The 27,383-nt window shown below is 31.0% G+C and overlaps 2 protein-coding genes across 2 annotated transcripts; both read right to left on the bottom strand.

The window, feature by feature from the left end:
- Positions 1-6,657: 6,657 nt before the first annotated feature.
- LOC128156849 (uncharacterized) lies at positions 6,658-12,997 on the bottom strand. The gene is made up of 5 exons (XM_052819159.1): positions 12,882-12,997; positions 12,718-12,762; positions 12,264-12,485; positions 11,166-12,124; positions 6,658-6,839 (listed from the first exon to the last, which is right to left on the bottom strand). The coding sequence occupies exons 1-4, from the start codon at positions 12,919-12,921 to the stop codon at positions 11,724-11,726; spliced, it is 708 nt and encodes a 235-aa protein (XP_052675119.1). The 5' UTR covers positions 12,922-12,997; the 3' UTR covers positions 6,658-6,839; positions 11,166-11,723.
- An 11,425-nt stretch (positions 12,998-24,422) lies between these two features.
- LOC128191213 (uncharacterized) lies at positions 24,423-27,043 on the bottom strand. The gene is made up of 9 exons (XM_052863301.1): positions 26,839-27,043; positions 26,675-26,719; positions 26,206-26,427; positions 25,709-26,074; positions 25,516-25,623; positions 25,388-25,400; positions 25,104-25,246; positions 24,698-24,752; positions 24,423-24,619 (listed from the first exon to the last, which is right to left on the bottom strand). Exons 1-9 carry the CDS (start codon positions 26,876-26,878, stop codon positions 24,559-24,561), a joined length of 1,053 nt encoding a protein of 350 aa, XP_052719261.1. The 5' UTR covers positions 26,879-27,043; the 3' UTR covers positions 24,423-24,558.
- Between the last annotated feature and the right edge of the window lie 340 nt (positions 27,044-27,383).

The following is a 27,383-nucleotide window of genomic DNA, read 5'->3' as shown; positions in this document are numbered from 1 at the left end:
TTGACCTGAGTTAAAAAAAAATATAGTTTGTTCAAAACAAACTGTTATACCGGTATTTCAAATCTCTTTTTAATAAATTTTAAGGGTGTTGTTTACTCAGGGTTTGAGTTCTCAAATTCCGATTGTTATAAAGTTCAATGTAATGAGTAAAATTTGTTCTAAACACAAAAAGTATTTATGAAATGAATTATTATTGACAAAACATTCCATATTTTTACTTTATTATGGAATTAGGCTCAAACAAAAATTGACTTTTAGCCAAACAGAGAAAATTCGGACTAAATTTTGCAGATTTTGTTTTCTGCTAAATTTTTATTGGCAATAGTCTATTATTAAAAGTTAGGATTTTATATTTAAGTCTATGTAATTTTGCATATTTTCCGTTGGATTTACCTCACTTATTCATTAAAATAATCTTATGGCACGAATTATAAAAATATTGAAAAATGCTTAAAAACGATAAAAGACACCAACATTTTGATCATTGACCTCATATAAATTTTATGACAACAGAATAAGGTCAATATAAGTAGTTTTATACCATAAATGTTTTTGTATTATCATCATTCAATTTTTTGTAAAATTGGATCAAAAATGGAAAGGGATTTGACAACTGATAGAGGAAATTCGGACTGGATTATATCTTAAAATTGTTGCTGAAATCTTAATGCTGTGTACTTATTTAGTGCCACTACCATTCATAAACTGTATCTTATTTTTTAAAGTGTTTAATTATTTGTATTATTTTTATAATTAAGAAAATCTCAATCGTAGAGTAAAATTTTATGGGATTTTTCTTGATTTTTCAATAAATATTCAATGGCCATTAACTCAAAAAGTAGGTCATTGACCTACTTTTCTGAAAGTGAAAAATAACAATACAAGCAAAGGTCTAAAACACTCAATAGATGGTTTTTCATTATCATCAGTGGATTTTTTTTTTCATTCTGAGTAAACGTCATCCTTAATGAAAATGTAAGGGAGTTTAAAACTCATCGCATTTGTGAGCTTGTCTCAGATATGAAAGTAAATACTTGTTTTGAAATTTTGACCACCTAACAGCTAAAGGATTGTTCTAGAAAGGAAGTTGTCGACCGCTTCTTAATACATGCAAAACCAAATTATTTGGAGTTTAATGTTGTGCAATGTTAACAGGCACAAGTATTTACTTTCATATCTGAGACAAGCTCACAAATGCGATGAGTTTTAAACTCCCTTACATTTTCATTAAGGATGACGTTTACTCAGAATGAAAAAAAAATCCACTGATGATAATGAAAAACCATCTATTGTGTGTTATAGACCTTTGCTTGTATTGTTATTTTTCACTTTCAGAAAAGTAGGTCAATGACCTACTTTTTGAGTTAATGGCCATTGAATATTTATTGAAAAATCAAGAAAAATCCCATAAAATTTTACTCTACGATTGAGATTTTCTTAATTATAAAAATAATACAAATAATTAAACACTTTAAAAAATAAGATACAGTTTATGAATGGTAGTGGCACTAAATAAGTACACAGCATTAAGATTTCAGCAACAATTTTGAGATATAATCCAGTCCGAATTTCCTCTATCAGTTGTCAAATCCCTTTCCATTTTTGATCCAATTTTACAAAAAATTGAATGATGATAATACAAAAACATTTATGGTATTAAACTACTTATCTGTTAACATTGCACAACATTAAACTCCAAATAATTTGGTTTTGCATGTATTAAGAAGCGGTCGACAACTTCCTTTCTAGAACAATCCTTTAACTGTTAGGTGGTCAAAATTTCAGTTTTATGTGCGGTAAAATAATATATCATCCCACCCGCCACTCCCTTATCTAAAACATCAACTGTGTTTGCTTTTGTTTTTTGGGGGTTTTTTGGGGGTTGGGGATTTTTTTGTTTAGCTAAAGATGATCAGCTTCATTAAACATGTACTGGTAGATGTCGCTGTGGATCATGCTGCATTTATCGTATTTCTTCGCACCTTAACGAAACTAGAGGAGTGGAACACATTTTTTTTTCTGTCACTTCGTTGCTTTTATATTTTGACACTGTTGCTCTTATGATTAAAAATAACAGTGTTGTACGGACATATGTTGCATTTGTATTTTTCTTTATTGTTAATGATTTTTGTCGATATTGATATATTTGATTTATGACATTCGTATACTTTTGACAGACAGTGCATGGTTCGCTGAATATTGGTCGTCATATTTTGTATTAATTGTTGATAGAGGGGCAGCCCCTAACTTTGATTTACCGCAGCGTGTTGCGCAGAATAAATTATAAATAAAATTACATTTAGGTATTCATTTTAGTTTACCAGGCATCATAGACGATACAAATTATGACTACACTTCTTACATTTAACCATAAAATATTGTAGTTCATTTGGAATTTAAAGGAATTTGGAATTTGGAATTTGAAGGGGAAAAAAAGAAAGCCACCATTTCCCAGTTTTAGTTATATTAAAGTCTCATTTAGAGAAAGTTGTTAATTTGTGCAAGTATCATATCATATTCCATATTTCTAAAACATAGTATTTATATGGAAATGAAAACAAATTTATACTGTTTAACAGTGCAAGAAAAAAAACACCTTCTCATAGCATCATTTTGATAAGGAAACACTTAAATTAAGTTTTTAAGTGTTACATGAGACAGATCATATTGCAATACTATATTTGAGCGTGTCCAACAATTGAACATTTCCTCAGACGATGATAAAATTAATAAGAAATAATTAAGATTGAAGCTATGTTTTCAGTTTGAATTTAAGTTTGATTTGTATGGATTTCAGTTCATAGATAATTGTAATAATAAATGTGCCTTCACTTACCCTCACCCTCACAAATGGTGATCGGCAAAATATGCAGTTTATAGTTATTGTTCAAATATTTTTAAATTGAAAATGGAAAACAAAATGGTACATATGGTGATTTATAGACTTATTGGGAAATATTGACCTCAGTGGATAATTTATATGCTGTCTTTGACATTCTCATGATAATGATCAGATTCAGTATTTCTTGTAATTTTTGCTTTCTTATGGCATTTGTATATATATAAGACTGTGTCAAGAATTAAAGATGTCTTACTTGCTTTAACCACTCTAATGCTTTTCAGAAGATTACTGTTAGGTGTCAGACCGTCATGTCAAGAATATATCCCAGCATCTTTTGATTGAAAATTTCCAATGCACACTGGCATTATCGTTTTAGAAACGCTACAGTTAAATGATGATTCATTTCCAAAGTTATTTGAAAAGACATAAGTCGATTGTCCATCATACGATAAACAGAAAGGCAAATCTCGAACTCTGATTGCGTAGGTGCCAAAAGAGTTGTTTTTGAAAAAATCAAGGCAGACTTCAGCTCCTACCTCACAGTATACTGTATAACCTAAACATCCTGTAAAAATTAAATATGCTTAGGAGAAATATATTTAAAACCTAGCTTGAACATAATTTCAAAATCAACATTGCTTATACTGCTTGTATTAATCTTAATAAAAATAAAAACAGAAGTTCAATGTATTTAATTCATATCTAGTGTATTTTAATGTCGTTTGACCTAGTTTTGTGCGAAGAAGGAAGAAACTAATCCATATTTGGTCATGATAAATATGAAATGTTTTACTTACCCTCTGTAGTCAAAACAATGAAAACAAGCCACAACAAAGAATCAATATATGTATTGCTTCTAAATTTTAGGTAAACCATAATTTAAGTTAGAAAAGAACATTAAATTTTCAAGTCTCTTTTCTGACCGGGTTTATCTGTTTACCACCTAAATCAACAAGGAAGTTTTTTTGTGCTTTATAAAATCATATCTAACCTTCACGACTGAATTTTATTCTTTTTAAATGACATATGAATATGCATTGGCCTCTTTATGAAGATAAATAAACTTAAACGGGTTGGCACCTGAAATACCAGTAATGCCAATCATCTAAAAACATCTTGGATATAAAGATTGGGACCAAAGATTGTCATTTATTTCATTTGTGGCCTTTGTCTAATGTGGGGGGGGGGGGATTGAGGTCTCAAACAGAGATGACACTTTCCCTGAAATTGTTGCTTTTTGCAAGAAATCAAACATATATATATAGTTTGAACTATTATTTAGTTGTGATTAAATATAGTATGAAAATGAACACATGTAGTGACTGTAAAAATAATATCCAAGTTTTGAAAACCTTGCTTTACTGATGGCTTCAAATGCCAGTACGTAGTGAATGCAACAGCAAATGAAAGATTGTTATAAAATTTTGGAGTAATCCAATTATAATGCAAAAAAAACATATTAGTAATGCAAACTTTCTTAAACGTTACATACAAATAAACATACATTAAATGTCTCATATAAAAGTAGGGGTCACATCTCCGAAATTGAGATACGATATGAAATGATTTTATATAAAATAATAATTTATTTATTTTTTTTACTTCTAGAAAATATAAGCTTAAAACATGAATATATCGTTATTCAAAAACTATCTGGAAATTAAGTTTGTGATGAAAATTACGAAACTAAAATAACAGTACTTTAAAACTATTGAGTTATGAAGAGTGTTCATTTTCTTCTTGAAAACCTTCCGCCACAAAATGTAGTCCATTACTAAACTCTGTAACTACATACTTTTTTTTTACAATTTTATTTAAAATTGGTTAAGTTGGCATTGCATAAAATATAAATATACAAATGGAATCAATATATGATGCAAAAATTTTTAATTAGTTAGATAAGAGGTGACATAAATCAGTTACCCAAAAAGAGAGGAGCGAACCTCTTTAGTAAGAATAAAGAATAACAAACAATAATTGTCTTATTACACATTTCTTATTTTTATCTTTCAGGCGGACGTCAAAGTCTTTTTTTTATAAAAATCGTTTTAAATATCACTATGATTAATTACACATGTCAACCTAATACTTAGTAAGAGAGCAAACATAGGCTTTCTTCCCTAAAATTCCACATATCATTATTATATTTATCATTATCAAATAAATCCTATTTTATAATGTTGTTCCTTGGTTTTTGGCGCAAACGAATTACGAAATGACATTTGACTTTTTAAACCATAATATGTATTCTTTTGTGCTTTTTGCTGGTATGAAGAAGCGACGTCGCAAAAAAAATATCCAAATTGCTTTGGACTGTGTAGATTTGTGTATAGTCCTGCATGTTTAAATGTCAATAAGAAATAGAAGAATTCCTACTTAGTCGATGTAAATATAAAATCCATATTATTCAATAAATCTTTTGTAAATGAGTTTATTCTACAGAATTTTTAAGGGGTGCTAAACATGATTGGGTGTTACTAACTAGGTTACAACGATGGATATTAGATTGTATATTCTTGAAAAGGAGAGCTCGTAAGTTTATTAGCACAGAACTGATTTAAGTCTAATAAATTTAATACATTATTTGTAAAAACTACAACAACAAAACACAAACACACAATAAACAATGAATTTAAGATAAATCCACAATACTGATACGTTGCAACATACAAAACATAACTAATCAAATGCGGTTATCAATTATAAAATTATGTGGGGTTTTTTTGTCTTAAACAAGGTTTAAACATGTTCATTATATAATGCCAGATAGAACACAATTCACTGGACCTTCTTGGGCACTGTAATAGTTTGCACGATTAAAAATTCAATAATCGGCACGGCTTGCAAATATTCAATAAAGGAAAATTATCGAGCTACAATATGAGGTCACCGTTTTTACTGGAAATTGTACTTTTCAAAGGAGCACACGGCAGGTGCGACCGGTCAGCAGAGGATGCCCACTCCTCCTACGCACATGATCCTACCTCTATCTTTTTAGAGGTCCGTGTTGCTCTGCTTTTCATTTGTATTTCGTTTTATGGATTTTTGAGATGCTTTTGAGATGATTTTTTGAAAATGTTTGTTTCAAGTAGTTTTGTCCAATGAGATTATTTTTATTTACTTCAAATATTTATATCTTTGAAAGGAAACCGATTCTGCAGGTGTAATTTAAATATGTGTAAGTCTATAACTTTTTACAATAAATGGTTTTTGTGGAAAATTATTTGATACTGTAATAGCTTAAAAAATCGGCCAAAGCAGCTGTTATAGAGGTCTTTTAATTTTGTTATGTACTTCTACAGAAATGTTTGATTGAACTATGACCCCGTTCTGATTCAAGGGGGTCATTTACGTTCTTTAATCTTAACATTTGAAAGAAAGCTTGTGTAAAACATGTTTATATTTCTCGCCACAAGTTTGTGCAGTAAAACATTTTAACACTTGCAACGACATTTTTACTCTTTCAAAAACACCTCTATTGAAATCTAACTAACTTGTGTAAACTAAATATTGTGAAATTGATCTTGAGAAAAGTCAAAAATGAAAATTTGTTTTCTTAATGATGAACATATATACATTTGATCAGAAAAGCTCTGTTTTAAGCTCATGTGATTTTAAAATTAAATATCAATTTAAAACCAAGTAAAAGTTGTCATATGGCTTGACGAGGGTGCGTTAAATGGACACTCTTATCTTTTCTATTTTTATAAAATGTATTTTGAAATGTTACAAAACAAAAAAACCAAGTGTTTTTCTATTACTTGATCTAAATATTCAATTAAGAAACGATGCCTTGGTATGTAGAAATGAAATCTAGAAAAGTCGTTTATTTCTTGCTTTATTTATAATTCAACAATCGCCTGTATATTTACAACAATAAAAATATATTTAACACTAGCACTGTAAAAGCAAATGAACTCATAGGACATAGCCCATTCATAGAAAATCATCATATTCTTCGTCACTAAGTGTTTCGCTTTGTGGAAAACTATACACTCTGAAAATTAGAATTAAATTTTGTTGGCAAATAATAACTTCATAGAACAACACCCTCATTTTTTAAAGGATAATATACCCTAAGTTCTGTGTTCTAGCAAACTATTTTCCAGCATTCTTTTCATATAATTGATCATTGCAACCCAAAAAATAAACCAAAATGCATTAACAAAAAAATCTTTGCCAAAGAACTGGGTACGGTAAGCAGCAAAATCGGCCCTGTTTTCAAAGTTAATGACATTTTGAGTGAAATATTTGGAGAATTAACCGGTTTCAAAACAGTTTGATTTTTGAAAATATCTTTTACGATTTCCATTTAATAGTTATCTAAACATAGCATTGTTTATAGATATTCAGTTAACAAAAAACGTCATGACGTCATGATATGTATTGATAACGTTCTTCAAATAATAATTATAGAAAGGATGCTCTGGTATATAATGTAAATAAAGACATATTTAATCCATTATTTCTTTGCCTTTTGCAGTAAGGAATTAATTACGTTTCAATTTATATAAATTTATACATCATCATCATAATAGTTTGCATTCTCTCACCATAGGTCGTGTTACGCAACTCTCGCTTGCACCCCTGACAACGCCCAATGTTCAAGATAAATGTACAAAATGAGACGATGGGCAAAATGTATCTAAAATCAGTGTAGTTTTTTTTTGTTTTATTTTTTTTTATATATAAAATCAATTTAAATGTCTAATGCATGTGAACATCTTTCTTTCAAAGTTACTGTAAGAGCTTTTAAGCCGAGGTAAAAATTAAAAACTGCATGATTACATTATCTAGTTTGACGGATTTTTGAAAAAAATTGAAAGGGCAGGTTTTGCCCGCTCCAGATTGATCGCTGGTTTTATAGAAATCAGCAGCAGTGTCAACTCCTATAATCTTATAAACTTGCCCAAAATGCTTGTCCTCTCTTTAAGATGATTAGACAAGAGAATGAAAACAGCAATAACACGTGCCTGTCATCCTTGTTTTGGGCATATGATATACTATTTCCCCAGTGTTGACAGAAGTGTAAGCTGTACAAGTAATAGCCTTCCAAAAAGCTTGCTCGACTAAACAAAATAATTCAAGGGCTACCGTATCTTATGACATGAATTTTAATTTTCGCTGTTGTTCATAAATTCATAAACGGAAGTAGAAAATTCAGCTTTTTTCTTCGATATATAGCTTATGGTGTTCCGATAGGGCCACTTCGATCGGGCGAAGATGCGAGGTTGCGAAGGCGAAGGTACGAAGACGAAGAAGCGAAAGTGCGAAGATGCGACGGCGAAGCGCGTATATGCGAAGGCGAAAGTGCGAAGTTGCGAGGGCAAAGGAGCAATACTACTATCACTCTTTCGCCCTCGCAACTTCGCATTCTCGCCTTCGCACTTTTGCCTTCACCTTTTTATGTTTTTGGAGCTCTCTATCGTTTAAAGATATTTTTAGCTGTATAAAATAACATCTTTGGCAGAAGATTAACTTTTGAGAATTTATTTTCAACACCCCGCGCAGATCGATATTTTCATTATTTCTAGTGGAAAGGGGGGGGGATCCGAGGGATAATTGTACTAGTCGGGGGGGGGGGGGGGAGGTCCGAGGCATATTTTTGGTAATTTTACTATGTGAAATCAATAATACTAAATTTTCCAGGGGTGGAGAGGGGGGGGGAGGTGTCCGACCCTCTATCCATTACTGTGTGAAATTATTTTTCCGTGGGGAAAGGGGGGGGTCCGGGCCCCTCTCCAGGTCATCCGTGCATGAAAAAGGAATGTCGCATAATTAAATTAAAATGGTAATGTGCTCGAACCACGATGTTGGTTTAAGGTAAACAGACAGCTGATAAGTGACGGGAGTCTGGAAGTGTATGTGTACACATCATTGCGGACATTACATTTTATGAGGAGTATATAATGATTAGGCATAGTGAGCATCGATAAACATATATGTCACATAACACAGTAAAATATTAATAAACTTTCATAGTAAGCACGATGGCCTATAGCGCATGGGTATCAATAACATCTGAGATTAATCGGCAAACCTCGGGCGAGTACGGTGCCTGCAACAAATTCGATTCCATTGGAATCGACCGATACCTCATGCTGAATGCAATAAAATAAAGACGAAGGCGAAAGTGCGAAGTTGCGAAGGCGAGAGTGCGAAGTTGCGAAAGAGCGATAGTGGTATCGCTCCTTCGCCTTCGCACTCTCGCCTTCGCATCTTCGCCTTCGCAATTTCGCCTTCGCAACTTCACACTCTCGCTTCTTTGCCCTAAAGGCGAAAGTCGAAGTGGCCCCATCGGAACACCATAATAGCTGGAGCATGTACACTTCAAAATAATTTGAAATTACTTAATGTCATTATTTCAAATTATTTTGAAGTGTACATGTATCAAATAATTGCATGTAAGCTTGAAAGATAAAGCAGTTAAATTGTATTTGTTATATTAAGATGGAAAATCAAAGGCCTTTTTGTCATTTCAAACGATAAGAAAAGTAATAGAAACAGTTGGTAAGGGGGAGATTCTCCCACATAGCAGCTTTGAAAGGTTAACAGGTATGCTTTAGATTGAATGTTTTAGAAGAAATTTATCGAAGAAACACTATGCACACTTGACTACTAATTGATTAATGTTCATTTAGTAAGACACGCGAGTTATATCTTTTCAAGATGAATGAAATCGATCAATTGATCAAAAATCGGGACATACCCCTGTTAGGCGATTTAATTCCTCCAGTAAATATTCCAGCGACATGAATATATATTTGACAATGTTTTAATCTGAACTGATTATTTTTTGTTAATAATGATAACCCAATATCAATTATTACCAACATTCTACAGTAATAGATAGTTTAGATCGATCAAGAAATACATGTAATTAACGCAAGACATCCGTAAACGATGTAAAAAAGGTATATTTTAAGGTATTTTCTAGAATTAAAGTTGTCATTTAAAAAGCTAAACACAGCTAGATCTATCATTAGTTTTGAATTCCTACATTCTTACGCAAAATGTTGTATTTTTTAAAATACTGTAGAATATGTACGCGACTAACCCCTAGACACATGTCCCGTTACAGAGACTAATGACATCCATGTACTAGTAAATATACTGGGCGCTTTAAATGCATGCATATAGGAATATGATTACTTTTATATTTTTCTTGTGAAAATATTTTTTTAAAGTTTGATTTAATTACTTTAACAGGATCGGCAAACATTCAGTGTCTGATTTACTAGTATATATTTCTAATAACTTTATACCAAATATGTAAATCTACACAAATATAATGTTTTGAATCTGACTTCTGATTTGATAATAAAACTGTTTTGAAATTTTACATGTATCTGTATTATAAACTTCTCTCTCTCTCTCTCTCTCTCTCTCTCTCTCAGCTACTTTATGACGTCATTTGTTTACACTTGTTACGTCATTTATGTAGAGTACAACGACACACAGATAACTTTATATTCATTAAATAGCAAATTATAAGAAATGTTGAGGTTTTTAAAAAAAATATTTCCTCTTATATCCATCCTGAAATCAATATTGTATATTTGTTTTTACTACACAACAATGTTGACCATTTTATCTGCAATACACGGTATGTAATTGTGAGTAATTCAAATACACTGTGTCTAAGGACTAATAAACTAATAAAAATACTCAAATTTTTCCATGGAACGGTTTTATTTTTCTTTAATTAAAGTCAATTGTCAACATAAGTCTATTTTTACAGTTAATTATTTATTTAGGCATTGTCATATTAAAGAAACTCATCTTACGTCTTAGCTAACCGATGAAAACATTCATTTTTGGTGCATCTTGAAAATAGAAAAAAAATAAAAAACGAAAGTGGCCGCAGTCTTGTACATATTTTTTTCCGTTTCTATGTTAATAAGCAGTCTAAAATTGTGCTATTATGAAATATTGGTGTATGTACTCGAATGCGGCCTTATAGAAATATCAGATCAAACATTACAAAAACCCATATATTTTACAAAACCCGTAAACAACGTCCGGTTTCGGAGTTTACAATTACCAAACGCACGTGAATTTTAGCAAACGAAAGTTACTTTCATGCATGGGGTGTCCTACATGAATTATTCCGGCGAACATTTTAAAGATATCATGTGTTTGATTTTTCACATTTCGACAGGGCCGATATGTTATACTTAGCGTACCCAGTTCTTGATCATTTGATTTATGTTTTGAACCTTGTTTTAAATCTCTATTGTACTTAAAATATTTTCAAGACAAAAACAATTAAGAGTACATATACATTTATGAAACGTTTCAATAACTTGTCGAATACATTTACCTCTTAACTGTAAGGCTTGATCAGGGTCAAAACTTGTTTGACCTGGTTCTGTGTCCCTCCACAAAGTGTTACTATTATTATGATTTGTTGTCTTGTAATTCTCAAAGAATCATACGACTCGGACACTCTGCAAAAATCAGTACAAAAGATCTGGTGTTGATATCCCAGGTTTAAAGGAAGCTGTATATTACAGTGTATCATGCTATATTGAAATAGTATCATTTTATAAAATTTACCTAATTAAAATTAAACGTTAAAGAAAAAATATCTAAAAACTTACTTCATTGTTTCCACTGAAAAATATAACAAATAGGAACTACACAATAATTTCGGATAAAAAATACTTTGCCAAATGAATAATTGTTGAAATGTTTGACATAGAAACTGATGTATCGTTATTAGGTTTACCCCGTTTAAGACGCCTGCACAAAGTAATGAGTACAATCAGAATAATCAGTAGTAGCAGTCCTAGTCCACTGAGTGACACTAAAATGGTATTCTCCCGAAGAAATTTAACTGTAAAAAAAAAAATGATGCATATCTATATATCAAAATTGATTATATTTCTACAAAATAGCAATAAATATGCTCACAAAATGGCCCTCTGTCGTCGGAATCATCAAATTCGATGGTTAAGTACAACCTAAACACCGTTTCCCCAATGTTGTTTGATACATATACTTTGATACAGGTAAGAGTTTCTCCAGTTAAAGTTGAAGGATCGATCGTAATATTCATACGATATCCAGTGATTTCAAAATCTGAATTATTTCGACTTGCGTTCACCAATACTGACTGATATTCTATAGCATTCATTTTTCTCTGGTTTTCTGCTCCACATACTTTGATTGTAATTCTCTCGTCTGGAGGTGGAAAACTTATTAATTCAGATGCAATTAAAATCATATTTGTTTCGCCAATGCCGATGTTCTTCTTTGTTCTTAAAACAACGGGAGGTCCTGTAACATTTTTTAAATATGTCTTGAAAATGAAAAGGACATTTTAACAATTCATTTCAACAAATCATTTCTAAATTTTCTAATCGTTGAAAACTATCTTTATAAACTCAGAATTAAACAAATAAAATCCATAAATTACCTTGAACATTTAGAACAACTTTTTTTCTAATGCAAGAATCCTTTATAGTTAAACACTGATAAGTTCCAATATCCAAATAGGAAATGATAAATATTGTAATATTTGGAGTATTAATGGTCCTCAAGAAAACATTGCTGCTGTGGTGTTCCCATCTTATTTGGTTATTCTGTGATGGACACGACATTGATAGATTATCGCCGACCGTCCTTTGCTCTATCATAACTTTAAAAACAAAAATATATTTTGATATGTTAAGAAATTTAATGTATTCTTATTTTTAAAAAAAAATTGTACCTACTATAAAATTTATACAAACACTCAAAAACATTTTACTGTATGCGCTTTATGCACAGATGTTACAAAATGAATGACATATTGCATGGTTACATAAAATATTCTGATATATATAAAATGTTTTATGAATCCTTGTTACATAATAAAACTTTCAAATTACCAGTGTTATTGCTGCATTCTGTTGATTCATTCTTCACCAACGACACTGAAGAAGACATAAAAAGCAATTATATCCACATACATGATGCTAAATTGTTTTAACTTTTTTGCATGTCTAAAGTATTTTCTGTAAGTTATAATACCATTGAGTTTTCAAATACATACCTAAATTGATGAAAATAGACAGTCTAACAAAGTTGTTCATGGCTGAATTGAAATTTCATTAAAAGCATCGACAATTGATATAATAAGGTGAAGCTTTGTGTCAAACTTTATACTTTGTATCCACTTTCCTATCTGGACGAAGTTTAATTGATATATTTCACAAATAAGAACAATAAGGACGTTCAGTTTTCGTTTAAATTTCATCGTAACATTAAATATAGAGGAATCAATTTCTAACGCCATTAAAGATTTTTTGTAAAAGAATAAAGTGCTTTTCCTACATGCTGTACAACTTAATTAGAAGAAAATCTGTTAAGGAAAACGAATCCAAACAGTTACACATATAAAGTACTAGTATATTTTTAAAGGAATAAGGTTCATCGCACAAAAAGTGTTAAAACACTGAACCAAAGTTCCAAGTGTTCACCCAGTGTGATGTATTGATGAGATTTTGTAATAAACACAGACAGTCGTTTGTCTTTCCGTTTGGGTGGTTTATTTCCGTCTAACTCTCAAGATGTTTAGAACGATTTTACAGATTGACAAATATCTAAAACAATATCAAGGAAAGAATGAATAGTACTTTTACAAGTACAACCTTGCGTAAACACAATTCAAACACCAACATTCCAACAGCTCTGGTATTTTACACAATGGTAATTCTGCATATTTTTAGTGCTTTACATTTAAGACTATTACTAATTACGAATGCCAATCACAAAAGTTGCCATTAATATGAAGCACGTGCTGAAAAACACATATATCTAGTATTTGTTTTGAGTTTTTGTCACGGGTTATTTATTTCAATCATCATTGTTTTATTTTATATGCCTTACATATAAATACATATATGAGAAGATATATTGTTTACGACATGTTGAAAATTTCTTATTACTTTATTCTAAACTTTTCCAATTATCAAATTTTTCATGGTGAACACATCAAAGTTTTGTATAAATACGCTGCTAAGTGTATCATTTTTAAAAGGTAAAAAAGAGGCTCATGGGCCACATTGCTCGCCTGAGCAACACTAGACCTAATTAAATCAGCTTTATGATGTCATTTCCAAAATATCGGAACAATGTAAAACGTATTAAAGTGGCATGGGACTCTGTTGATATTAATGTGGATTAAAGTACATTATAATTGAAATACTTTCACCGGTTACGAATTTTCAAATTTAACAATTTTTAACCAAAAATGTTTTTAAAAAATATTTGGAGAGGCATAAATTGTAATCCTTCGAGCGGGATCCGACCTCATGACTTACAGATTTGTAGTAAACCCTCTAAAGCACTGCACTACGCTGATAGGTGACAAAAATGAGAAAGAAGCCACTTATATAATTACACTTGGTATTATTGTTTATTTTGATAAACAATACGTCACAACATGAAAGTGTCCCATACCATCATAAAAATTTTCAAATTTTCTACAAAAAGATCCCAAAAAGAAGTAGGCCTACTACGAAATACTTTATAGGCTACACTTTTTTGGTCATTCTAAGATATGATTTTATTGTAATGAGTACTCATGACCTTTATAATTTTGTTATATGCTGTGTGCGAGGTAATTTTTTTTGGGAAGGGGGGATGGTGATTGAAAGCCTGTTTATATATATATATATATATATATATATATATATATATATATATATATATATATATATATATATATATATATATATATATATATATAAAATAAAAATAAATTGAAATTTGAAGTAAATTGTCATAAAATACCAACCGTAACATTAAAGAGCTATTTCAATGTCTTAAAATGTGTGAAGTCGCGATAAACAAGTCTCAAATAGCTTTATAGCTTTTGAATATACAAACTCAATTCTTTGTCAACAATTATGATATACTGGTATCTTAGAAGAATGAACAATTTCAAAAATTGTTTTGTAATTCTTGCATTTTCCTTGAGTTGATTTCCATGGACGTATAATCAAAACAATTTTTAATTCTTCATTTGTGCATTGTGGTGCATTCCTCCTTGATTATATTATAACCGAAATATGTTTTATCAATACGATAGCATTCAATCATTTTTAAATGTAATATAACAGGTGGGCCGAGTGCTCAAACTAAGCTTGAAAAGTGTTAACGTTATTTTGGAATCATATACATGTATATGTACAATATTATTCTATTAAGAATTGGGTATAGTGAGAAACAGCATTGAATTATGAATCAAATTGATTTAAATTTTGTCTAAGCATGTGACAGTATACTAAAATCTCTTAAAAATTATTTCCTTATGACATTATTCAATCGGATGTTTGCACTTATTGATAATCCAATTTCAACTTTTGCATTTAAACTTTGAACAGAATATCGTTGTGCATTTCAATGGCAATACACTTATACAAAATCAATTCTAAATTTTACTTGTATACGTTTATTGAAAGATGTGATCGTGTTGGGAAAAAAAATCTTCGTTTGATCGATTTTTTTTTTGCTATTTCCTTATGACATTATTAAATTGGATGTTTGCACTTATTAATAATCCAATTGCAACAACTGATGTTGTTGAAATATTTTTTTGTAAATAGTCTATATATACATTGATGGAGAGCTGTCACAATGAGTTTATTAAAGCATCTTTTCAAAATTATCAAGTTAATGCAAAACTCCTTAAATTCTTCTTCCTGAATAACAGATTAAAAATTGCTACACTTATTCAACGAAGTAGTTAATTCACACAATTTCTCTCACTTAAACTTTGGACTTAATATCTTTATTTTACATCTTATGACAAAAATGTAATTTACAACTAGACACGATCTCGTTGCGAGCAACGAGGAGGTCTTCCGTGCGATTTTTTGAAGGTTATATGACCTTGACTTTGATATTTGACCCTTTATCTCCTTATTGGGGCAACAACAAAAAAATTGATGGTTGAGTTTTATTAGGAACATCATTCTCAGCATTTTATTCTATATTGATTTTCAAAATAATGTTTTATAAAATAGGTATGTTATCAAAGTTTGGTACTTCTGGCCCCTTAAAACCCATTAAAACCCCTTAATACGGAACACATGATAAAATAATTATAATATGTTGTTAAATAAATGTGAGATTAACATTTTTGCTTCCTAAACATATAACAAAACATTTTTCAGTAAAGTGCTATGGAAGAAAGACTTTAGAGCCCTTTTGGTCCCTAAATTGAAGGGCCAGCCCCTTTTTCTTGGCATCAGACGAAAGTTCTTTTGATATTAAACATATTTTGTACAACAAGTGTTTAGAAATTCTTTGCCGTTTTTGAGCTATCTGGGATATGATATTTAAGGGGCCGACCCCTAATCTCCTTATTGGGGCCAGATATCGAAACTTTTATGATTGAATATTGTTTAAAACATCATTCTAAGCATCTTTTATTCTATATTGCTTTTTAAAATATTTGTCCTTTTTGAGATATATTCGATCGAAATTTTGGACTTTTGGCCCCTTAAAACCCCTAATTACGTAACGCATAATAAAACTTTTATAATGTATAGTTTTATTATTGAAAGATGAACATTTTTGCTTCTTAAACATATTACAAAACATTTCTCAGTAAAGTGCTATAGAAGAAAGACTTTAGAGCCCTTTTGGCCCCTAAATTGAAGGGCCAGCCCCTTTTTCTTGGCATCAGACGAAAGTTCTTTTGATATTAAACATATTTTGTTCAACAAGTGTTTAGAAATTCTTTGCCGTTTAAGAGCTATCTGGGAAAGGACATTTTAGGGGCCGACCCCTAATCTCCTTATTGGGGCCAGATAACGAAACTTTTATGATTGAATATTGTTTAAAACATCATTCTAAGCATCTTTTATTCTATATTGCTTTTCAAAATATTTGTCCTTTTTGAGATATATTCGATCAAAATTTTGGACTTTTGGCCCCTTAAAACCCCTAATTACGTAACGCATAATAAAAAATTTATAATGTATAGTTTTATTAGTAAAAGATGAACATTTTTGCTTCTTAAACATATTACAAAATATTTCTCAGTAAAGTGCTATGGGAGAAAGACTTTAGAGCCCTTTTGGCCCCTTATTTAAGGGACCAGCTTCTTTTTCTTGTTATCAAACAGAAGATCGTGTAAATATAAATTTTATTTGCTCTATATGTCATGGTAAAATATTTTCAGGAAAGGAGATAAAGAACGAAAACCATTAAAAATTACGTCGTTTTTTTAAACTCGATTTTCGGGTCCAGGCGAGCTTCGACGCCTTTGAAGCCAGACAACCACAAATGCCTTTAAACACATCTACAATCTTTTGTCTACAATCCCTGAAAATTTAAATTCAATATCTTTTTTCGTTTAGGAGGAGATAGCAGGACAAAATGACCCTTTAAAAATCACTAAAACGTCAATATCTCCGAACGGAAATGACGTCATTAAAATAAAAAATTATATATAAGGTTTTTATCAATATCTACAAGATCTGAAATTTTCACGAAAATCGGTCAAGTCGTTTTCAAAAAATCGCTTGTACAAAAAAGCGTAAGAAAAAAAAAAATAAAAGGGAAAAAGAAACAAAGCAATAACAATAAGGTCTTCCGTTGGAAACGGAAGACCTTAATTAGATAGACACTCAATCCAAAATTATATATAGGCAATGACATGGGATTTTCATTTTTTTATTTGTTCCTGGTGATATGAAAACGTGACTTACATGCATTAATAAAAACATAATGAATTGATATTTTTTAATCTAAAATTAAAAACTCGATTACAATGTTTACACTTTTACAGAAATCACTATAGTTCTCTTTTCTCTGATACTGTGGAGTTGATGATAATAATAAAAAGCAGTTTTAACATAACGAATCGTGTTATGGCGGGATTTTGTAAGAATTGTTACTCTCACAACAGACCTCAGTCAAAATTAGCTTTTAATACATGTGAACTTGGTCCTTAAGTTCACATTTTAATCGCCATTTGTACACAAAATCTGATTCCTAATGATCATGATTAAAAGTGTTTCTTTCCACAGAAGTATAGTTTAATGTTTCTATCATACAGCTTCAAACAGATTCCATGAACTCGGGGATGTCATTTTTGGACAGACAATGGGTGGAGACTGGGGGTAAACAGGTTATTGTGATAAGCCCTGAGGAAGAGAAATATTCAGTGAGATATATAAACGAACAAAATCATAGCAAATACAAAAATAAACACATTAAGACTAAAGTCAATCGGACAAAGATTGATGACGTGTAGAAACAGAGACATAGTGATGTACTGAGATTGTATTTTCAATGGTCTTTTTATTTATTTGCTATTTAAGTGTGGATTTGAAAAAACATAAAATATTTAATGTATTCAAAGCTATCAGTGTTACCTGACTCAAAACGTCGTTTTTCTTTGTCATATAATAGTTTAAGCGAAGAAAAAAACCACCGGGACTATGGAAACCTTTATGTTTGAAAACAAAAAACAATTATTTTTTCTTTATATAAAAATATGTACAATCTCATGTAGGGTTAATTTTCATAATCATTATGAGACATACCTGTGCATCAATTGCAATATATAACGCTCCTTTCTAAAATGGCAACATAGTACCGGAACTGTTTCTTCGTCCCTCCGAAAATATAAAGACTTTTAACTTGAAAAAGAAAATGTGCAATATTCAAGTTTGGGCACTGTTCGATTGTACACAAACGAAAATACTTATGGAGGGGGGTTACATCAAACATTCTTTCCCGTGGATGTTAAATAAAATTATAAGGAAGATCTCTTTAATTTCACCTTGTAGATTAGTTAGTAGCTAAACAGATGTGATCATAGAAATTCTTGAACAAGCTTTTCATTTCGTTATGGTAATAAAATGATTTTAACACGTCTTTCTAAAACAATCAACTAAACAAGATTGTTTAAAATATTTATTTGAAATGACGGTCACTATATGATTAGACCTCTTATTTTATATAAATATTTTTTTTTACTTTTACTATGGGATGTACCTGAGTTTGTCAGAGAATAAACTAACATGTTTTTAATTTTGTCACTGATTTCTCATAACAAATGTAGCTAAATAATCACAATTACGTGTATTCAACTCATCTTTAGGTTTAACTCGTTCGTGCTTCAGACTTATTTCAACGTGTGCTTTCCAACTGCCGAATAAGAAAAACGTACATTTTCCCACAACTCAGAAAGACCAGACAAAATAACAATACATGTATCTTGTAAAAATGCGATGGACCAATGTCTATTTAAGAGGGGCCAAAAGTATCATATTTCAAAATTGAATAGAGACCTTATAGTAATTTGTTAATCACCAAGCCTGCATAAAAATTGATACTTTGTAACATTTTATTTGAACGATTGATTTGAGGAAAGATTGTAAAGAATATTTGTTAAAAAGTTAGTTTTTCTTTCTGTCTTTTTTCTTAAAGTATTGCATGTGTATTAATGGCATGTTGCCAATTCTAATTTGTGTACTTTGAAATTTACTCACATAACATATCAGGTTCACTCTGATGATTGACGACATCCACAATGGTCTCATCTGTCTGTAAGTACCGTTTTCTTGTTACATTGTATTTCCAACCATAAATCGCGGATAGATTCGACATCCCCAGATGAAAACCCTTTGTGTTATATGTTACATAAATGTAAAGTATTTTGCTTACAATATAAGAGCAAAACATTTCATTCGCGAAAATTTTAGGTTAAAACGAACTATGTATGAAATGATATATACATTGAATCAATGATTCAATTACTTATAATAATAATAAACGGGGTCAATTATTATTAATTTGATATCTCATTGAAAATACTGACAGACCTATAGTTTTAGTTGTCTATCCTGACCTTGTCACCAGTGTCCACACAATAACAACGATCGACATCGAAAACGCACACAGCAACAACAGGCTGTATTTTAAGTAAAATACAAAGGTTTTCCGTAAATAATAACTTCCATCTACAGTGATAAATATAATATACAAAACATACATTCTTGCTTCTTAAGGTATACCTGTAGAAATCTTATGGTAAAATATGATTTTATCATATTTTAAATATATACAACTTTTTTATTAAATTCCAGGGTATGAAACTGAACATGTAACCCTCCTACCTAACTCACAAATGAAGGCCAATGACACAGGCACGTAGTATCTCCCAATTTCATTGCAACTGTAGCTCCCAGTTCGAAAAAATTCGGATTGATGACCTCGGAGCTACGGTGCCACCCATTGAAAAAAACTGTACATTTATTGCGCACAAAAACGTGCGCTACGTTTGGACTGAATAACCTTATTTATACTCCGATTTTGTGAAAACAATTAATACCATTAAGTTTTTCATGCAATTTACTATTAATATCGTTTCTTAACTTGCCTCTAACAGTCTTTTAAACACCATCATCACCCGTAAAATAAAGTGGTGCAGTTTGTTTACATGTGAAAATGGCGACTCTCTATCTCGATGTAAATTTAACATTTGATTTTCTGAGGTCGGTAGCATGCTCTCGAAAAAGTCTGAGGCAAGCAAGAGACGATGTCAGTAAGTTGCATGAAGAATTTAAGGTACTATTTGTTTTCACGGAATTTGTGTATAAATAAGGTAAATCAATCCAAAACTAGCGCTAGTTTTTGTGCGCAATGAATTTACAATTTTTTCAATGGTTGGAACAATAGGTACAAGGTCGTCCATCCAATTTTTTTTTAGACCGGGAGCTACAGATCTGCAGCTAGTTATAAAATAGCCCGCATTCCACACACACACACATATATACTTTTTAAGAATGTACAACACTGGACACTCTTAAGGTACTCTCCTCACGGACTAGGATTTTGAAGATTGACAAATTGGTTTTTTGTGTTTTGTGAGTCTTTTCTTTAATTGTTTGGCTTTTAAGAAAGTCCCCCACCCACATTCGAATACGACTGCCCGTGACAATAGAAGTATACAAAACTATTTAAATTGTTTACTTTAACAACTGAATCCTATTCTTCCAGATTTTTAATCTTTTAAAAGATCAATAAAGGTTTATTTACAGCAACTGCTAGACACTTTACTAATCATTGTATAAAGAATTTAACAACTGTACGTACAAATTATTTACTCATTTAATTGTGAACTTCAGCCTTCAGCGTTTGAATAATAACAACAGTTTTCGGGAAGTATTAATGCACAACGCACAAGGAACTTATGAACGGGACATGAAAAGTTCTGGTATGCACTTATTCTACTTTACGCTAAGACTTTACTCTTTGTATCACCTAAATTTAACACTTTCTCAATGTATCACAATGTATAAATAGAACAATCATCACCAGACCATTTGGGGCTTATGGAGAAATAAGATTCAAGTGACAATGTACGCAACTATTTAATGAAAAAATGACAATAACAAATCGTGACAATAATCTAAAAAATCCATTAAACGAAATACAAATTCAAAGCAGAGCAACACGGACCTCCAAATAGATAGAGGTAGGATCAGGTGCTTAGGAGGAGTGAGCATCATCTGCTGACCGGTCACACCCGCCGTGTGCTCTTTGTCGTAATCAGGAAAAAAATCGGAAAAAGTCCGTAGACAATTAGGTGATTAATTATGGTCTAACAATTATTATGAAAAACCGTCACTCAGCATGCGACCCAGTGAAAGATTGTATTTGCTGACAAGGTCGTTGTATCGACCATAGAACTTCCGAAAATATGACTTCAAACGAGACTGTTGATAGTCTAGTTTTATCAACTTGTTTGTCAGTAGCTTGCTTCGTTTTAGAAACTGTTCATACGAAGAGCATGCCCTTGTGTATCGAATCAACTGAGAGACAAAAACACCATATGCAGGTGATGAAGGTATATTGCTACATAAGTAAATAAAGTTGACTACAGAAAAATTGAAGTCATCGCGTTTATCATAAAGTTTTGTTGTTAGGTTACCATCAATGTCTATGTCTAGTAAAATATCCAAATATGTAACAGATGACGCAGACCCTGTGGTATCTTTTATTTCAAGTTCACTGGGATATATCGAGTCGACGTAAGTTGGAAATAACAATTGTTAATTGATAATACGTCGTCAATATACCTGAATGTTTAGTTGAAGTCTGCTAACAACGGGGCACAATCGGTACCCATGGGAATTCCAACAGATTGTTGGAAGACTTGATTTCCAAAGTCGACATAGATGTTGTCTATCAGAACTTCTAGCATCTTTTTAATTTCAACTACAGAGTACTTGTGTGTGCAATCAGATTTTTTTTTTTTTTTTGGTTTTTAACAAATGATTTTTTTTTAGATTTCCAATGACAAACTAAGAATTTTTACGACTTCCATTTTGATTTAAGAAACAACTGTCGATAATATCAAAAAGCCTATATTTTAATTTGTCATGGGGAATGGTTGTATAAAGCGTTGAAAAATCGTACGTTTTGATGTTATTGATTTTGGTAAGATTTTGTGACCTAAAAGTTTCTAATAATTCTTTCGAGTGTTTTAATATCCACATCTGATTCAGACCACTTCTGGGGTATACTGTTGTGCAGTACTCTCGAAGTTTCTCCTTCACTACTGTAAGAATTTAAGTAAGAAGTAAAGAGAGAGGTTTGGTAGAACATGTACTGGAACCTGCTATATATCTTATATGTTTGTAAGGACTTTTGTGAAGCTTTGGAATCCAGTACAAATAAGGTAAATCAAATTCATTTTGTGTACTGGTGATATTAAAGATATCCATTACAGATTTATGATTTTGACGTTTTTCCTGCTTGGAAATACTGCTAAGGGTGTAAGTATGATTACCATGTGAAGAATCAAAACCTAGTTCTTTGAAAATGCAATTAATATAATGTGCCTTACAAACAAAGACAATGTTGTTACTTGCCTTATCAGCAGGGACCAGTACATACTGATCTTGCATTCAGTCTAGTTCTTTTCTCACTTCTGCTTTTTAAAAAACAGAAGGATAGATGGTTTCACGTGACCTTACATCTGATGCCTTTAATCCACTCTGACAAAGTATCCAGTTCTTCTTTCTGAAATTGTGCCCATCGCATGGCGTAATTTTCAACAGAATTCATGATATGTATAAAATTACGACGCCATGTGAAGGATCTAGACTCTCTTAATTTTGGTCCTCTCATAATAAGTGATTTAGGTTTTCGTTGTTAACTAAATTAACATCACTAGAAATGACGTGTCCGGGAGGACTATTGTTGTAGGGCGAAGAATAATGCTTCATTCTGCCATACTGGATATCTTTAACGAACGAGTGACATATATATTCGTTTTATTGCAGTCTTTTTCTATCAACTCAATCAACATTCAATCAACTGTAAAGCTTGCATAATTTATCACTAAGTTCACACATTATTGTAAATACGACATTCTAGATTCCCAAGAGGAATCGTTTTTCATAAAATGTTGACCTGAATTTTACATTTGAAGAACGTTTGATATTTCTGGCTATATGTTTGTTTATAAGAAACAAATTTTAAAACTTTCACAATTTTCTCTTTTATTTTAAACACAACTCTTGAATTTTTGTGTTTAATTTGAATAGAGATAATACAGATTTTGACCAATATTTCCTTGAATTGAGTCTTTTTGTACATGACCAACTATATCTTTAAAAAACGTTAGAAATATTTAACAGACAGACAAACGGACGCTTTACAAAGTTTCATCAGAGAACTCCATTCAAAGCTCATCAATTTAAAAACCAAATATTAATTACAAATAAGAAACAAAAATGCTGAAACATGGCTCGAAAAAACTTTTTGTCGCATCGTCTTTATTTCTAGATTGAAAAATGAAAATCATCAGAGCAAGGTTGTGAGAGCCTGTAAATACTACAGTAAAAATAGTAGATAAACATGCGGTTAATAGCCATCATCGTTTGGTTTAATGAATATTTAGTTAAGGCTTCCCATTTCAAAAGACCCGGCAGACATCTGTGCTAGACCATTACACCATGGGCAATTATTTGGAAATAAATTGTTAGTAGAATGAAACCGTACATGCAATGATAATGTCAAATATATACCACAACCAAAATAATCTTTTACAACAAGATTCGCTCGTTCTACCGGCCTCCAGTTTTACTCGCGAAAGAGTTACTGTTGTACATGAGATTGGATGCATATTTTGCTACCAAAAAAAACATTATCAACATTCATCAGATAGCACACATTGTTTTTACTAAGTATTTGGTATTTAATTAAAATGTTTGGTTTTTTTAACGACATTCTCATTTTGTTTCTAGTTAAAAAAAGGTACCGTATCCAGTTATTTTCGCCGTGTGTAATATTCGCCCTTCTACAATTGCAAACAATTTTGGCCCGTCTTGAATTCGCCAAGACACAGTTGTGATTAAAGAAATATAATTGAAGACATTGGAATTCGCCTAGTTTTAAATTCGCCCGCTGACATCAAGGGCAAAAGGGGCGGAAATAAAACGGGGCGAATATTTCCCTGTATACAGTATTTACAAAATCACAAAACAAACAAAACACTAGCTTTTTCTTTCACTTAAATAAATTATTTTTAAAAAAAACAATACCTTCTCACATGAAGAATGAAATGTAAAAGTGAAATCGAGAAAAGTTTTAGTTTTATATTTTGTTTAACAGTCTCCTAAATTTTACATTAATACAATAAATCAACACTAGCACAGTAGTAAAAACAAACATATATGACATATTTTAGAACCCTGTTAGAAGACATCTTCATATTCCTCGGCACTAAGTGTTTCCCCTTGTTGAAAACTATGCACTCTAAAAAAAATTAACTTTTATAAGCAAAACCTAACCTCATAGAACAATATAATTGATTTTAATATACGAATATCATACCCTTGGTTCCCTGTTCTAGCAAGTGACTTTCCAGTATTCCGTTCATATAATTGAACTTTGCAACACCAACAAAAGACAAGAGAATTGCATTACAGAAACAAAGTCCATAGTATGATTATGAATTGATTATTTTAAATCTAAAATTAGAGTAACATCATTCTCTTCTACATGTTTAGATATTTTAAGAAATATGCAAAATGCTCTTTATTCTTTATATATATATATATATATATATATATATATATATATATAGTATGAGTATCAAGTTTTAGGAATTTAAGCTCTAGAATTGTACATTCTTCACGCCGATCAATTCTATCACACCTATTAAAAGTATTTTCAAGAAAATATACAATTGAACACATACCTTTATTGAACATATAACAAACTTAATGGTCACGTTTACCTTTTAACGGTAAGGATTGATCAGCATCAAAACTTGTTTGACATGGCACTGGGTCCCTCCAAAAAGTGCTACTGTTATTAGGATTTATTGTCGTATATTGGCGGACGAGGTGAGTGCTGAGAACATCATATGGCTTTGACATTCTATAAAGAATCAGTATTAAAGGATCGGGTGTTTTTTCAATCTTCGTTGCTCTTGTGATATTTTATATCACAAAATACCAATGTCAGTATACCGAAAATATAAAATTCACTTTACTAGTATTTTGATATCTAAAAACTTACTTTATTGTCTCCACTAAAATATTAACAAACATGAAATAAAATACAATCTCAGATCATGAATGTTTTTCATGTATGAATCAATTTTAACAAGATTAACCTAGTCTATTATATATCATTATTATGTTTACCCCGTTTAAGACGCCTGCACAAAGTAATGAGTACGATCAGAATAATCAGTAGGAGCAGTCCTAATCCACCCACTGCCACCAAAACGGTATTTTCTCGAAGAATTTTTACTGTAAAAATTATATTCATCTATGTATTTTTATTGTTATAATTTCTACAAATTAACAAGAATTAAATCAACTCTTATATGCTCACAAAATGATCTTCTGTTGTCATAATCAGCGTATTCGATGGTTAAGTTTAACCTAAACATCGTTTCCCCAATTTTGTTTGATATATATACTTCTATACAGGTAAGAGTTTCTCCAGTTAAAGTTGAAGGATCGATCGTAATATTAATACAATATCCAGGGATTTCAAAATCTAAATTATATCGATTTGTTTTCACCAATACTGACTGGTATTCTGTAGCATTTATTTTCTTTTGGTTTTCTGCTCCACATACTTTGGTTGTTACTTCCTCGTCTGGACGTGGAAAACTTATTAATTCCGATGCAATTAAAACCATATTTGTTTCGCCACTGCCGATGTACTTCTCTGCTCTTAACACAACTGGAGGTCCTGTAACAATTTTTTTGATATGTCTTGAAAATGAAAAAAGCATTCTTATCAACAAATCATTTCTAAATTTTCTAACCGTTGAAAAATACCCCTTTAAACTCAAAATTAAACAAATAAAATCCCGAAATTACCTTGAACATTTAGAATTACTTTTTTTCTAATGCAAGAATCCTTTATAGTTAAACACTGATAAGTTCCAATATCCAAATAGGAAATGTTAAATATTGTAATATTTGGAGTATTAAAGGTCCTCAAGAGAACATTGCTGCTGTGGTGTTCCCATCTTATTTGGTTGTTCTGTGATGGACACGACATTGATAGACTATCGCCGACCGTCTTTTGTTCTATCAAATCTTTAAAAACAAAAAAATATTTTGATATGTTAAGAAATTTAATGTATTCTTATTTTTTAAAAAAAAACTTGTACCTACTATATAATTTATAGAAACATTCAAAAACAGTTCACTGTATGCGCTTTATGCTTTTAATGGTTCCTTACACAGTTGTTTCAAAATGAATAACAGATTGCATGGTTACGTAAAAATATTCTGATATCTAAAAAATGTTTTATGAATTACATAAAAAAAACTTTTAAATTACCAATGGTATTGTTGCATTCTGTTGATACATTCTTCACCAACGACACTGAAGAAGACATAAAAAGCAGTTATATCCACATACATGATGCTAAGTTGTTTTAACTTTATTACATGTCTAAAATATTTTCTGTAAGTTATGATACCATTGTGTTTACAAATACATACCTAAATTGATGAAATAAGACAGTCTAACAAAGGTGTTCATGGCTGAATTGAAATTTGAATAATAAGGTTAAGCTTTGTATCAAAGTTTATACTTTGTATCCATTTTCCAATCTGGACGAAGTTTAATTGAAATATTTCAGAGATAAGAACAATAAGGACGTTCAGTTCTCGTTAAATTTCCATCGTAACATTAAATATGGAGGAATAAATTTATAACGCCGTTAACGATTTTTTAAAGAGAAAAGTGTTTTTCCTACATGCTGAACAACTTAAATAAGAAGAAAAATCTGTAGAGGAAAACGAAAACAGTAACACATATAAAGTACTAGTAAAGTTTTTAAAAGAATAAGGTTCATCGCACAAAAATAAGAATATATTGAGTGTGTTAATACAGTGATCCAAAGTTCCAAGTGTTTATCAAGTGTGATGTATTGATAAGATTTTTAAAATATTTGTCTTTCCGTTTGGGTGGCTTATTTCCGTCTAATATTCAAGATGTTTATAACGTTTATACAGATTGACAAGTATCTAAAACAATATCAAGG

The sequence above is a fragment of the Crassostrea angulata genome, chromosome 7 (genome assembly GCF_025612915.1).
Source record: "Crassostrea angulata isolate pt1a10 chromosome 7, ASM2561291v2, whole genome shotgun sequence".
NCBI lineage: Eukaryota > Metazoa > Mollusca > Bivalvia > Ostreida > Ostreidae > Magallana > Magallana angulata.
Note: the sequence above shows the minus strand (reverse complement) of the source record. Positions and strands in the feature narration are given on the sequence as shown.

Bases quoted from the DNA above. Each gene is read 5' to 3' on its own strand.
- LOC128156849 (XM_052819159.1), bottom strand. From the start codon at position 12,921: ATGAACAACTTTGTTAGACTGTCTATTTTCATCAATTTAG. The intron at 12,486-12,717 runs GTAATTTGAAAG...TTGTTTTTAAAG, and splicing joins AGAATGCAGCAATAACACTG to TTATGATAGAGCAAAGGACG. The intron at 12,125-12,263 runs GTAATTTATGGA...AAAATGTTACAG, and splicing joins AGTTGTTCTAAATGTTCAAG to GACCTCCCGTTGTTTTAAGA.
- LOC128191213 (XM_052863301.1), bottom strand. From the start codon at position 26,878: ATGAACACCTTTGTTAGACTGTCTTATTTCATCAATTTAG. The intron at 24,753-25,103 runs GTAAACGTGACC...GGTGTTGCAAAG, and splicing joins TCAATCCTTACCGTTAAAAG to TTCAATTATATGAACGGAAT. The intron at 24,620-24,697 runs GTATGATATTCG...AATTTTTTTTAG, and splicing joins GCTAGAACAGGGAACCAAGG to AGTGCATAGTTTTCAACAAG.